At 38.8% G+C, this 16,465-nt stretch overlaps 2 protein-coding genes across 3 annotated transcripts in view; one reads left to right on the top strand and one right to left on the bottom strand.

Annotated features, from left to right (window-relative positions):
- The window catches only part of LOC131684352 (protein ovarian tumor locus-like), a 1,641,868-nt gene extending 1,632,411 nt beyond the window's left edge, over window positions 1-9,457 (top strand). For both annotated transcript variants that reach the window (XR_009304657.1, XR_009304646.1), the window contains exon 11: window positions 9,396-9,457. The gene's annotated coding sequence lies outside the window, so the exon portion shown is untranslated. The remainder of the gene's footprint in view (window positions 1-9,395) is intronic.
- A 4,399-nt stretch (window positions 9,458-13,856) lies between these two features.
- LOC131675878 (uncharacterized) lies at window positions 13,857-14,537 on the bottom strand. Its single transcript, XM_058955012.1, has one exon. It carries the CDS (start codon window positions 14,535-14,537, stop codon window positions 13,857-13,859), a length of 681 nt encoding a protein of 226 aa, XP_058810995.1.
- Between the last annotated feature and the right edge of the window lie 1,928 nt (window positions 14,538-16,465).

The raw sequence follows: 16,465 nt of genomic DNA, 5'->3' as shown, positions 1-16,465 counted from the left end.
CTCTTGGCTTCTTCATAGCTTGAGCGACCCCCTTTGGGAATAAATCTAACAGATATTTCTCGCCATGCTTTCGGGATATACCCGGTAGCAAGACTGGAAAGCAAAATCTTTTTCAAGACATGTTTAAGAATATCAAATCCCTTTTGCAGTAGCACGGGAAGTATCCCATCTTTTCCGGGTGATTTGTATGGAGCAAAGCTGTCAACTGCCCACTTGACCGATTCAGTGGAAACCAATGTGCGTGCTAACGCCCACGAGTCCGAATCACCAGAATGAGATCTGTGAACGTTGATCAACTCCGGATCGATACAGCCTGGAAAGTGTGTGTCGAAGAGACAATTAAGAACATCTTTTTCGTCCGTCACATAAACACCATCTCTGGTTTTTAAGGAGTTCATCTGAAAATCATTCGATTTGGAGAGAATTTTATTTAATCTGCTAGCCTCGTTCAGACTAGAGACATTAGTGCATAGGCTTTGCCAGCCAGCCCGTTCTGCAGATCTAAGACATTTCTTATATGCACTACGAGCTGACCTGAAAGCCCTGGAGTCATCACGCTGACGCCGATTCCAAGCTCTTCTCATAACTTTCTTCATTCTTTCAAGCTCAGCCCTCCACCAAGGGGTTCCCCTAGTCGATTTAACAGTACGAAGTGGACAAGCTTCTTCGTAGGATGCTAATATGAATGAGTTTGTCGTATCCACGACGTCATCTAAGTCGTCTAGTTGACTAATTGTTGGAAAATATCCATGAAATTTAGTCGCCAAGTTTTCCAAAAAGAGGTCCCAGTTTGTAGATTTAGGATTACGATAGGTCACCACATTGAAGGTGACATCAAAATGCTCGAAAAATATATATTTATGATCGGATAGAGACGGTTCAGTTTCATTTGGAACCTGCCAATTTCCCAGTTCATGCAAAATTCTATCAGAGCAAAGTGTTATGTCTAACACCTCCTCCCTCCCAGACCTCGCAAAAGTTGGTCGGTTTCCCACATTCAGAATATGGAGATTTGTACTACTTATGTACTCCATCAGTTCAGAGCCTCTCAGATTGATGTCTGAGCTGCCCCAAATGATGTGATGAGCATTCGCATCACTGCCGATAATGAGCGGAAGCCCATTTCTGCTACAATATGATACAACGCTTTTGAAATCATCAGAAGGAGATGATTCGTTATGCGGTAGGTATGCTGAACAATATATATTTTTTTTGTCTACGTTTTCGACAGTCAATGTAACTGTGACAACACAGATATCGCGAGTTGTGAGCTCCGATATGAGACACGCGTCAATAGCCTTATTTGCAAGAATGCAAGCACGAGGCATTTCACGTGGGTTAGTCATGCCTGTCTTGTTGTAAGCAATGAAGGCAGTGTTAAGTAACTTTCCAAAATAGAAGTTTCCTTTATGGAAATACGGTTCTTGAACCAATGCTATGGAAGCTTTACCTTCCTGCATGAGTCGAGATAAATTCATAGTTGCTGTACGTTTATGTTGGAGATTGACTTGTGCTATTCTAACCATTTTTGATTAGAGAACTGTACATTTCATCTCCAACACAAATTGCACAACAACTAGAGGACACCAAGCGAGTTGGGATGTTAACGCATTTAGCGAGCCATATCAGGTTTAAATGGGACATGATCATTTGATTCCCACGATTTGCGAAGAAAATAATGGTCCACTGTGTCAGAGATTCGCATAACACAGCAAGGGCAAAACCCAAAATGCTCCGTGCGCGACTGGCATATTTTAGACCCTCCAATCATTAAGTCCTCGGCACGGAACTACACCTTGACTTAGGGTCTCCTACTTTCAGTCGCCTCCTACGACATGGCAGCAGGACTCCAGTGGCTCAATTCTAGGCCGGATACCACACGGCCTCTGGGCAGGTTCATCTGTACACATCGAAATTTGATAATCGAAACTCAACAAAACTTCACCGAAGTACCATCAGCCGAGAGTCTCTGCAAACCCCCAGCCAACAAAAATTCGGCAAAATTAAGTGGATCATCGGTGAAAAAAATCGGTGTGTAGAGTGAACGTTCCGCTGCGTAATGCAGCATACTGGGGAGTTCGCCCGACTTTTCCCAGGCTCCGTTCGCCATTGAGAATGTTTTAAACCCCCTCAACAATTTTACCCATAGCACGGGTCGCATGACACTATGGAATTGGGGTTCCCTGTTTGGTAGATTTTTACCACTGAAACAGGTAGTCCGTAGTGTTATTCTTAGCCGGTTGAAACAACCACTACCGACACTACACGGCTTATCTAGGCTGTTCGGTGAAAGAAGCTGACATTGAAGAACAGCTTCCATATTTAGATGGGCGAACAGCCGCAGAAGGAAGGAAGGAAGGAAGGATAACGGGAGGAGAGGGATTTGGGCTAAGCGCTTATTTAAAGGCGGCGCTGACTCGCCTTGTCAGGGCTGCTTTAGGGCATGTGGTATTTAGGCCTAGGACGTATAGGGCCCACTACCTCGTCCTACCACACCCGCAGTCAGCCCCCGCTGCTGGTTCGGGTCGCGAATCACAACTAGTTGCTATCGCGATTAAGCATTATCCACCACCTATGACCCGCCCGGTTGCTTGCAGCTCAGCTTCCCACGTAGCGTTCCTCCACCACCACGGGGCCCGATAATTCCAATAATTCCTGGAACACATAGGTCTTTTACCACATAAAACTTAATTTTATAATCGGAATTCCCAATTATGAAATTGGTCTCTACTGACCCAATGGTTTCTGTCTGTGTCAGATTAAAACCGGTAATATTTACTTTATCTCTATAACTGATGAGTCTAGCTCCAATTTTCGAGAGCGTGTCCCATCTTATTACATTAAGGAATGCTCCTGTATCAAGCATATACTTAACTTTAGTATCTGGCCTTGCAACTGAGGCGATATTTACTAGTAACTGATTGTTCCTAGTACATTCTATATTCAATTTTCCATATTGAGAAGTATCTCTTCCCAATTTATTATTGCCGTTATCTGGCCTTGTCTTGGGCCTTTCGTGGCCATTGTATCTTTCGGCAGGCAACTGCCTGTTAGTATTTGCACCCTGTCTGGTTGCGTAATAATTCCGTAAATTTGTATTTATGCTTCTTTCATTCGTGAAGCAATTTACGCCCAATTGGCTATTTTGGTCTTGGTAGTGACCTATGTTAGAATCATAATCTTGCCTTCGGGGCTTCTGATTCTGTTTAAAATTTTTAGTTCTTGTATTTTGATCAAAATCTGACCAGTAAGTTTCCGCATAATTCTGCGGTGAATATTTGAAATTACTTTCGCCTATTTCTGGCCGATAATTTCTTTCAGGTAGCTCATAATCTCTACCTTCATCTATATATTCAATTGGATTTCCGATATATCTTTTCGGTGTCCAACATTGTTGCGTAACAGTACGCGTACGCGATATTTCTAACAATTCCAGCCTGATTTCTATCTCTTTCAGACACTGGTTTTCAATATCTACTTTCTCTAAGTAGTCCAGTAATTGCACTAGTGGCATCCCGCTGTGTCCACGGCAAATAATTTTAACTCTTCATTTCGCAGACCCGCGATAAAATGTAATCTAAGGCTAATAATCATTGGCATATCCTTGATGCCAGTCCCTTCATTATAAACATCAATTTGATCTTTTATTATTTCAGCCCGTATTTTATACTCTTTAAACGATTCGTTCGGACTTTGTCGAAGGGTCTCAATTTTTGAAATTACCTTTTTCTATCCGTTCTCGTTTACTAAATTTCTTTATTAAATTTTGTTTTAATTCTGGCCAAGTATCGGCTTTAATTTTCAATATTTGGGCTGCTGCATTCTTTCTTAATTTTAAGAGTACCACGTAGATCAACTCATCTCGTGACACTCCCTGGGGTATTTGCTTTTCAAAGTGTTCTATATGGTAGATGAATGCATCTAGCTCATCGGTAGATCCATCAAATTCTGGAATGCATTGAATTGCTTCCGTCTTCGGAAACTCGTAATCCATCTTTTCAAAATAGAATAAATATTTAATATGGTTGCTAGCTATTACTAAGTATAATTGGAATATTAACTGGATTAAATCCTTTTATTATTATATTTTTATATTTATTGAAATATTTTCGTTCCACAGCACACTCTGCTGCCATGCGATTTTTAATAAATTTTTCAATATTATTAATTTATCCATTTTTCAATAATAGTGTATTCTTTTATTATTAATTTTAATTGTCCCAAATAATAAATTATAGTGGTATCAAAACTTTATTGACTTCTAACAATCAATGAAAAACGAACCACCCTAATCCTGCTCACAGCGATATATTTCCAACGCATTATAGCCGATTCAATTATATTTTAAATTTCCTATGAAGTGTTTTCTAACAACTAAGTATAATTGGAATATTAACTGGATTAAATCCTTTTATTATTATATTTTTATATTTATTGAAATATTTTCGTTCCACAGCACACTCTGCTGCCATGCGATTTTTAATAAATTTTTCAATATTATTAATTTATCCATTTTTCAATAATAGTGTATTCTTTTATTATTAATTTTAATTGTCCCAAATAATAAATTATAGTGGTATCAAAACTTTATTGACTTCTAACAATCAATGAAAAACGAACCACCCTAATCCTGCTCACAGCGATATATTTCCAACGCATTATAGCCGATTCAATTATATTTTAAATTTCCTATGAAGTGTTTTCTAACAAAACCTTATAACAAATATTTTGCTAATCATAATTAAGCCACCCTGATGTTCTAACGTAAGCTTGACTATGGTCAAGGCTGGCTAAATAAACTACATCATAGCTGCACGTGATTCATAAAGTAATAAGTCACCTTGCGCAAAGCAACGGGTGACATAATATAGTCAGCATATAACAGTGTTTTTACCCACAGGTAAACACCGTATTCCAATGACCTACATGGTTTTAAGTTATTATTTTCGCGGTCAAGTTATTGAAACCTGACCTTCAATTTTCGACGCTTGCATTTGCTCGAACCTGACATTTAATTCGTTCTTCCCACTGTTTTGCGCTATGTAGTTCGTTCTGCCGTTGTTTATTCAAACAGCTGTGCTGCATAGCGGAGCGAAGAAAAAAAAATGCTGTCCCAAAATTTTGTTCATGTGCGGGTCAATTGTGTTTGTTTTTAATTTTTTTGTTTCTTTTTATGGCAACCTATAGCATTTCGCAGTCGTGCTTTTTATGAAGCTTGCTCTCTTGGTAGGAGACTGGTAAGAATCGCTCGAAAGTGTTAAAAAAAACAGCTGCAATGCAACTTTGGAATGTGAACTGTACCTAGCAGTACCCAGATTGGGATCAAATCTATAATGATAATGTGAAACTCAGTCGAAGCTCGTACGCTTCTGTTTATTTATTAATTTGATAAAAGCAAACACAAACACATATCGTGCTGTGTGCTTTCCCATTTTTAAATTGATTCGTCAGAGGCTTGTTCTGAGCGATACTAACAATGTATGTTTCCGTGGTATTGGGTGATGATTAATTCTTATTAATTTTCGAACTTTCTGTGTTTTCGAATGACCGACTTAGTACCCTCCGGCTTTATGCCAGGAGGTCGGGTTGCATAATATGCTTTTTTTTTGCGCGAGACGGTTTTCATATTGAATGAAACGTTGGACAGCTACTTTTGCGTGTCACTTACAATGTGCTGCTCCGGGTCATGATACCCTGGTAGCGCTTACAGTGGATCTTTAACCAGTGATCCTTATATCCTTAAGGATGGCTGGTATTAACAAAACAAACCGACCTGATAGCTTGGACTCGCCATTTCTATCGGTCTGTTAGTGTTAGTATAGAAAATTTGTCATCGAGTTAGTGATTATTTGCTTGAATAATTACTTTAAACCCCGTATAGCACCCCTATCCTATTTGTATTGAACTGACACAAGTCAACATCTCGGCGGGCGCACAATTCATGAGCCCCACTGACAGTTCAAATTGTTCCGCTTGTCTCGCTCAAAGCCCGATTTTTTTGCTAGCCAGATTCCGAGTGGTATGACTCAATTTTATTAGATATTTGGTAAAAAGCGAGAATATTGGATACACACCTAGAAAAAATAGTGCAAATTTACGTCTCCTGACCCTGACATATACGAGCATCAAAAATGACTTAGTCCCACGTTTGATTCCAATTTTACATGACGCTTAACTTCGTAAATCATGTAATTCTACTCCACATACAGCGTTTGTTCTGAATGGTAGGAAGTGTAACCCTATGTCATTGCGCATGTAAAGCATATGTTTCATGCAAAATTAAACGGAACACGGCAATGTTCCATCATTTCGGTTCACTTACCTGAATCGCATTGTTGCTCTGCCCGTTCTTGCCGAGATGATGTAGACCACTATTTCTACAGCACATGGAGCGCCGCTAGTTCCACAGCTCAACTTTACGTGATGCCAAATCTGTTGGAAACACTTTCCAAACTCTTATCAAGCGCAAAACGATGTATTTGTGTGGGACCGTTGACGCACTCTGTCAAAGTTTTGCGAACAAAGAAACTTGCACTGAATCGATTAGATCTGCTGAGTGTTTGCCTTTTTCCACATTTAAGCTATCGCATTTTTCGTGGTTTGCGATTTTTTCTTCAGTTTTCAACATCAATATTACGCAGACGATTTACGTATTTTTTTCATCACATTCAATATTAACAGGATCAGAAATCGTCGAATTTCTGCTTTTCTCGAATCTAGTCGAGGTGACTACACTTATGGTTAAGGTTTCCTCGCGACGGGACTTATTTCAGGCATTAAAACTGGTTACCAATAACAAGCAAACTTTCTAAGATATATCCAAATCCACAATTTTCACTCACTGCCTACTCTGTCTCCACTACAACTGGACGAGGGAAGCCTCGCGGGCCGTTTTTGGCGTTTCCTACCCTTTCATTTTTGCGGATTTAAGTTTCCGCTGTCACCAGATGTATTACCGCCTCAGATTTTTGGAATTTGGTCTTTGAAATATGAAAATTGGACTATTTCTGAGTAAAATGGATTGAGTTAGAAATGAATAATCATTTAATGTATTTAATTTTTATATTGAGCCACTTCACTTGCTGAACCCTGTATCTGTACGTCACTACTAAACTGGCCACTTGATTCATTACCGATTTTTTGATAAAATAAAATATATTGATAAAATTAAATATTCTCGACAATTTCGAGCAGTTTTTCGTGCACTATGCATTACCGCCTCAGATTTTAGAATATTTGTTATGTCTTTACTTACACCTCACGCGGGTGTGCTAGGCGTGCGAACGCTAATTAACTTATTACGACTGACCTCTTCCAATCTGACGCAAAAGACTTTTATCGTTTCGTCTGTGTAGACTTCTCTCTGAGAGAGTCTCAGACCTAAACAAAACATTATTTCCTCGCTCGCGAGAGTAAAGTCCCCGGTGAATGAATCAGTAGTTCATTATGATTCATACGCGGAAGCCTTTGTTTTCAACAACGGCGTCGCCGCTGTGGCTAACGACAACAATTTATGTTTAATTAAACAAAACGTTTATCGCGGTTTCGTAAGCATATGGCTTGGAAAGCGCGATTGCATCAGAATATCAGCTTAGCTTAAGGCTATAGCTGATGAAGTAACCTACTTCCGCGTTGCATCACGTGGAATTTGCCAGGGTTGATGCTGGCCGAAAACTATGGGCGCTGCACTAGGCTTTATTCCCCACACTTAGTTACTACAGGAAATTTATCGCATTGTCGCAAATACACGATAACAAAGACCACCCGATAGCATTTGCTTCAAGAACACTAAATAAACATGAAGTTAACTACCCGACTATTGAAAAAGAAGCCCTTGCCATAATCTGGGCTACCGAAAAATTTAAACCTTACCTATACGGCCATAAGTTCACATTAGTGACAGACCACAAACCATTAACATTTATAAAAACATCGAACAAAAACACCAAAATACTGAAATGGAGGCTTGAGCTGGAAAACTACGACTACACCATAGAATACAAGACAGGTAGAACAAACGTCGTCGCTGACGCCTTGAGTAGAAAAGTAGAAATCAATATGACAGAAACCGATGATAGCACAGTCCACTCTGCGGACACCTCTTCGGACTTCTTCCTACACTTTACGGAACGACCAATTAACATCTACAGAAATCAAATAATTTTTAAACACGCCAGAATCAACACAACCATCCATGAGACAATATTTCCTCATCATACCTGAACCATTATTTGTAGTGACAATCTCAACAAAGATTTGATAACAAACACCATCAAACAATATCATAATGGAAAGCAAACCGCTATCCTCGCCCCCGAAGACACTCTACAACTCATACAAGAAGTATACCGAGAACACTTTTCAGGTTCACCCTCACACTTCGTACTCACACAAAACATGGTGGAAGACGTCCTGTCAGAGCACAGACAAGACGCAATCGTCAAAAAAGAGCACGAAAGAGCCCATCGCGGAATTCAAGAAATAGAAAAACAAATAAAGAGATCATACTACTTCCCCAACATGATAAAGAAAATAAGAACCTTCAACAATTCTTGTCCCATATTCGCGCAAAACAAGTATGAGCGAAAGCCATACAACATTAAAATTTCACCAAGACCAATCGAAAAATCTCCCTTCCAGAGAGTTCACATGGACATCTTTGGTATAGACAAAAGTAACTACCTAACATTCATATGTGCATTTTCCAAACACTTACAATTAATCGAAATACCCACAAGAAACACGGCGGACATTCAAAACGCCTTGACTTCCTATTTCAGAAATTTCGGATTACCAAAAACTATTGTGTGCGACCATGAGGCAACCTTTAACAGCATTCAGTTTAAAGGTTTCCTAGCAAATTTAGGAATTAATATTGAATTCGCATCCTCATCCGAATCGAACGGGCAAATAGAAAAGACCCACAGTACTATAATAGAAATGTTTAATACCAATAAACACAAATACCCTGAACTATCCTCCCTAGAAATCATGTCCGTTGTAAACGCATTGTACAACGAAACAGTACATTCAGCTATCTCGTTTACTCCCAACGAAGTAGTGTTCAATCAGAGAAACATTACGAACCCGGCAGAAATTTCGGAAGCAGCCCGATAAAATAATCCTCAATTTGGAAAAAGCACAAAACAATATGAAAAAAATACAACCACAAAAAGGAAGAACCAGCAAATATTAACGTAAACAGCGACATTCATATTAAAAAGGGCACTAGGAAGAAAGTCGACCCCAGATACATAACGACCAAATGCTTAGAAAACCACGATAAAACTATAAAGATTAATTTTATTGTTAAGCGCAATAAAACAAACTAAAAAGATTAAGAAAAAAACAACTAGTTTAATCACCTAATAATACCTGTCACTTTCCTTTTTCAGATTCAAAAGGAGCCCAAAACCACACGGAGACTAAAAAAACACATTTTCTTTCAGGAACCCACTATAATAAAGAATATAAACACTAAAACTAAAAATTTCTCGTTTCAGCCATCCCAAGCCGTAGATTAAAATCCCCCAAACTCCTTCACTCGACACGAAACGTCAGGAAAATAAGACAATTCCCACCAATTCATATCGCTTTAATTTTGACAACAATTTTTACAATTATGAAAAGCCAAGAATTAGAACTAACCAACCTTAACAAAAAACCGTTATTGGTATTAGAGAAAGGTCATTGTAAAATTCAGACAGGAGTTATTAACGTTATTCACCCCATAAACTTGACAGATATAGAGACTACAATAGACAACTTGATAAATATAGCGTACAGCAAAACTAATTCCCAGTTATCTACCATAATTCAATACAAAGTTAAGGAACTCTACAATAATTTCTTGCAAATTAAGCCACATCGCCAAAAAGACGGGACACCGTAGGAACAGTATGGAAATGGATCGGAGGAAGCCCGGACGCCCAAGACCTTCACCTGATAAACGACACGCTCAATAAACTAGTCGACGGAAATAATCAACAGACACGGATTAACACACAAAGAATCCAGGACGTCACAAAAACTATTAACAAACTAATAGAGAATGCAAACGACAATAATCTCATTTTAAACGAAATCCAACTAATAAACACAATAATCAACATAGAAACAGTCAACAAAATACTAGAAAACATACTAGAAACGGTAACTCTCGCAAAAGCTTCAATTCCAAGCAACAAAGTCTTATCCCTAAAGGAAATTCATCTTATGAAAACAATGTTAGAAGAACAGGGTGTCAAAATAGAAATACCGGACCAAGCTCTGTCATACCTAACTCCCAAAATCGCTCTCAATAAGGACACACTATTATACATATTAGGTGTGCCAAAACTACAAGAAAGGGAAGCCATCGTACTAGAAATTCACCCGCTAATCAACAAAAATTCGATCATTACAGACTACCCAAAATTCAACATCAAAGATCGGAAAAATCTTTACACAACCTCACAACCAGACAACTATGTTCAACGAAGTACATTCATCAAACCATTCAACGATGACTGCATCTACCCAATCATCTTGGGAGTGAACAGTCAATGTAACACAAAAACAGAAAATGAAACAATAGCTAAGCTCGTTTCTGATAACACACTTCTCATAAACAACGCAAAAAATAACGAACTAATATCACTCTTTGGTCCCGCCAATCGGAAGTTGAACGGCAACTTCATCATTTCCTTCTGGAACTGCAAAATACATTTCAAAACGGAAATTTTCGTATCCCAAAACATAACCATTAAACAATCAATCTTCCAAGGAGCCATGCACGACCTAGTCATAAAGCAACAACTGGTACCAACACACAACATAACAACTCTCGACAACAGGAGTCTAGAAAACCGGAAGCTACTGGATCACATTCATCTGAAACAGTTCGATCATGATGTTTGGAACTGGAGCCTGCTTAGCGGAATCTCAATCTCAACGGCGCTCAGCCTAACCCTAACAACGTTTGCCCTTCTCTATTTTAGACAAGAAATCCACAGGATTCTAACCAAGCTGTCCCGCAGGAAAAATCGAAAGCCACCCACATCAAGAATACACACAGACGAAGTCACCAACGCGTGACTTCCACCACATGGCAACACAACAGCACCGTCATCAATTCGGAGCCTGATCAACGCGGCCAACGTAAAATTGCAGACTAGACATCGATCGTGTTAAATCGATCGTGTTAGAAGCAGCAGCATTCAGTCTTGTATTAGAAACGTTCGAGTGAAGTGCAGTGATTTTTGAATTTATAATAAACATAGTTTTTTAAAACACCTAATGTAGGGTTGTGATTATATATATATATATATATATATATATATATATATATATATATATATATATATATATATATATATATATATATATATATATATATATATATATATATATATATATATATATATATATATATATATATATATATATATATATATATATATATATATATATATATATATATATATATATATATATATATATATATATATATATATATATATATATATATATATATATATATATATATATATAATCATCTGCAGTTGCTGGTTCTGATGGTATTCCTTCGATTGTGTTAAAAAAAATGTGCTGACACAATTGCTGCCCCGCTGAGTCATTTTTAACAAGTCATTAACACAAGCAAAGTTTCCTGACATGTGGAAGGAATCGATCATGTTTCCCATCCACAAAAAAGGTGATAAGCGTGATGTATCTAATTACCGTGGGATAACCTCATTATGTGACGGATCCAAACTATTAGAAATTTTGGTGGGTGATGTGCTTTTCGCTACAGTAAAATCATACATTTCAGTTGATCAGCATGGTTTCTTCAAAGGAAGGTCAATAAATACGAATCTTACTGATTTTTCATCACACTGCATCAAAGCTATTGAGAATGGAGCGCAAATTGACACAGTCTATACAGACCTCAAAGCAGCCTTCGACTGCGTACATCATAAACTGCTACTAGCAAAGATTAACCGATTAGGTTGCCCCTCACGATTCACCCGTTGGCTACAAACCTACCTAGTTGACAGGCGACTTACTGTCAAGCTTGGAGCATACCGGTCCTACAGATTTACCAACAGCTCTGGTGTTCCACAAGGAAGCAACCTGGGACCACTATTGTTTTCAATATTTTTTAACGATGTTTGTCTAGTCATCCCACCGGGCTTCCGTCTTGTTTATGCCGATGACCTGAAAATTTTTATCGTCGTCAGATCTACAGAGGACTGCAGAGAACTACAACGACTAATTGAGCTATTTGAGAACTGGTGCTTTTGGAATCAACTGACTATTAGTGTGCAAAAATGTTGTGTTATCTCATTTACACGTAAAAAAAATCCTATTAGCTGGATATATACAATCGGTGGAAGTCCGGTTGAGCGAGTAAATGTGGTAAAAGACCTTGGAGTCCTATTGGACACACAGTTCTCGTTTAGAAATCACTACTCGAGCATCATTTCTAAAGCAAACAGAAATCTTGGTTTCATAATCAGAGCTACCAACGGATTTCGAGATCCATACTGTCTGCGGTCACGGTTCTACACTCTTGTTCGTTCGGTCTTAGAAACTGCTTCGATTATTTGGAGTCCGTACGTTTGCATCTGGATTAACAGGATTGAAGCAATTCAAGCTCGATTTATCAAATTTGCGCTGAGGTTTCTCCCTTGGAGTAATCCCTTTAGCTTACCGCCGTACGAAGATCGCTGTCGCTTGCTCGGAATGGAAACTCTTCAACAACGACGTAGCTCGGCCAGAGCTTTGTTTGCTGCTAAACTTCTGCTAGGAAACATCGACTGTCCCTCGATTCTCGAACAGATCAATCTTAACGTACCAGCTGTGCCGCTAAGATCGAGAGATTTCTTGAGATTGAACTTCAGACGAACGGATTATGGAAATAATGAACCAGTTCAGTCAATGCTTCGGGAACTCAACAGAGTTTACCACTTACTTGATTTTTCACATTCAGTGGATGCTTTTAAAAATCGATTGAAACTTTTTAACTTAACTGTTTGATGTAAATGTAAATGTATTTTTATTTGTATAAGTTTTTTTATGTATTCATGTAGACTCTTTGTCAGATGGATTAATAATATATATATATATATATATATATATATATATATATATATATATATATATATATATATATATATATATATATATATATATATATATATATATATATATATATATATATATATATATAATATATATATATATATATATATATATATATATATATATATATATATATATATATATATATATATATATATATATATATATATATATATATATATATATATATATATATATATATATATATATATATATATATATATATATATATATATATATATATATATATATATATATATATATATATATATATATATATATATATATATATATATATAATATATATATATATTATCGGATCGTTTAGAAACGCGGTAGAAGTATTCGGTTGGGTTTGAGTTAGTAAACTAACAATTTTTTGCTACTGCTTACCTTATATATAAAAGTCAAGTATCGAAAAAATAAGAAAAAATATTTTACACAGGGCAAAAGTATAGAGAATTGACACAAATGATTTTTTGATTTCGGTCTGTGCATCGAGCACAACAGACTAATAAACGATTACCACACAATGCATCTCGGTGGCTTCAGATCGCGCATCCAGCACGGCTGATAAAGATCGATCACTCGATCGATAGCCGCTGCCTGTGCATCGAGCACGACAGGTGAAGAACGATCACTGTGATGAAGCCTCGTTGATATTGCCGGTGGGTTGCGAGGGTGATGATCGTTGAAATGCTACCGTACCCCCTTTTTGGATAGCGCTACGATTAGTGATATCGAAGTGGAATCATCACTCGTCGTCCTGATCGAGTGAATCTCGCCGGTTGGGGCTCCGATGTTGTTGCAGCTGGACGATCGTTAACTGGTGCTGATGGCTGGTGATCGTCGAGCATGTAGGCTGGTTTCAGTCTGTCGATTGAAATGTTGACGCTCCGACCATTATTGTTGACTCGGTAGTGCTTGTCGTTTCGGCTATGCACCTGGTATGAACCGTCGTAGGGTGGTGATAATGATGGCCTTATGGAGTCGTTGCGTACAAACACGTTTGTGCACGTTTTGAGGTTGGGGTGCACAAACACATTACCTTTTCCATGCCATGCCGTATCAGGTGGTCGCAGCATACGCATGGCATCTCGAAGTTCATTTACGAATTCCGATTGGGTGTTGTTGCTGGGATTTTCGTGGAAGAACTCCGACGGTATGCGAAGTGTTGTTCCATACACCATCTCTGCTGGCGAAGCACGGATGTCACCTTTGTAGACGGTACGCAATCCGAGTAGAATCATGGGAAGATGTTCGGTCCAACGGTCCTGGTTGTGGCAAAGGATGGCTGCCTTGAGAGTTCGGTGCCATTGCTCGATGATACCATCTGACTGGGGATGATAGGGCGTAGTCCGCAGATGGCTTATTCCGAACGTTCGAACCAATTCTGCGAAGAGTGCCAACATGAACTGGCGTCCCTGGTCCGTGGTGATGCGTGTAGGTTAGAGTGTCCAGAAAAATGATGAATTTTTGAAATCGGCCCACCCCTGAGTTGATTTCTAGTCCCACCAGGAGTACTTGCTCCAAATTTGAAGCAAATCGGACAAGTCTAGCTACCGGACCAACGTGCCTGAAGTTTGTATGGGATTTTTCGACAATTTACATGGAGAAAACCCACTAACTCGCATTGTCGCCGCTGTATGCATAGTATTGTCATTATAAGTGAAAATAAGAAAGATCATTTAATTGTGTAAAGCTTTGTTGAAGACTGCTAGTCAATCCGGCTTTGTTAAAATAAGTTATTAAACTTTTAACGAAGTGATATCTGAGTCAGTTTTGCATGGGGCCTATCAGTGCATGTATCGGTACTCGATTCCCGCCAACTATACATTTTTGTGAAATAATGGTTAGTTTTAGCTGAATAGTATGTCCAGAAGAATTGTAGTACAATACGAGTTATATTTTGGTTAGAAAATTTTAGTTCCACCTGTGACCGCATAGATGGCGCCAGCACTAACTTTTCATAGAAGTGAGATAGAATATCGAGATGTTCGGAAGAATTTTTTAAAAATGCTTGTTCTACAACTTTGTAGAAGACACCTAATCTCTATTTCATTCCGTTGAAAAGTTAGTGTTGGCGCCCTCTATGCGGTAAAATGTGGAACTAAAATGTTCTAACCAAAACATGACTCGTATTACTTACTATAAATCTTCTGAACATACTATTGACCTAAACCTAACCATTATCTCACAAAAATGTTTAATTCGTGGGGATCAAGTAGTGATACACAACCATGCACTGCTAGGCCCCATGCAAAACTGACTCAGATATCACTTCGTTAACAAAGCCGGATTCACTAGCAGCCTTCGACAAAGTGGTAGGCAATTGAATGATCTTTCTTATTTTCACTTACAGTGATAATACTATGCATACAGTGCCACCTAGCGGCGAAAGTGCGAGTTAGTGGGTTTTCTCCATGTAAATTGTCGAAAAATCCCATACAAACTTCAGGCACGTTGGTCCGGCAGCTAGACTTGTCCGATTTGCTTCAAATTTGGAGCAAGTACTCCTGGTGAGACTAGGAATCGAATCAGGGGTGGGCCGATAGGGGTCATTTTTTTCCTGTCACTCTAGTGTAGGTACACCAAAGCGGGATATCCAGCCTGAGACAAGGGCTTGAGCGATAGTAGGCGCTCTCATGTCCGGAACAGGTAGCGCTTCAGGCCAACGAGAAAACCTGTCGATGATGGTGAGACAGTATCGATTCCCGTTGCTTGGTGAAAAAGGACCAACGATGTCAATGTTGATATGACGAAATCTTTCCTCAGGTGCAGTGTACCGGCGGAGGGGTGATTGGGTATGCCGGTTCATCTTTGAGCGCTGGCACTGTACACACCTTCTTGTGTAAGCGATGCTATCCTTCCGTATGTTTGGCCAAACGAATCTCTGCGTCATCAGCTTGGCTGTCGCACGGGTACCAGGATGAGAAAGTCCGTGCGTGGCTTGAAGAAACTGGTCACGAAATCTTTTCGTGATGAAGGGCCTAATGCGTTCATCCGAGCAGTCGCAATTCAATTGATTTGAACTGCCTGGAACAGTAAACTGTTTAAGGTTTAATGACGATTTTAATTTACCTTCCAGAATTGTTCGCTGTTCATCATCTGTTTGTTGGTCGGCGGCGAGAGCTTCAAAATTCACCGACGGCACTGCGTGCACAGCTGCGATGCGAGAGAGTAGGTCTACGACTGCGTTCTCTTCCCCGTTCACATGTCGGATTCGGTTGTGATTTGTCCGATGTAGTCTAGATGAAGGGCTTGACGGCTGATGGCTCTTTCAGGATTCTGCTGGAATGCAAACATGATCGGCTTGTGGTCGGTGTATATGTGGTAATTT

Source organism: Topomyia yanbarensis, chromosome 1 (assembly GCF_030247195.1).
Source record: "Topomyia yanbarensis strain Yona2022 chromosome 1, ASM3024719v1, whole genome shotgun sequence".
In the NCBI taxonomy this organism is placed as follows: Eukaryota; Metazoa; Arthropoda; class Insecta; order Diptera; family Culicidae; genus Topomyia; species Topomyia yanbarensis.
The sequence above is the reverse complement of the archived record's forward strand: the minus strand, read 5'-3'. Positions and strand labels throughout refer to the sequence as shown.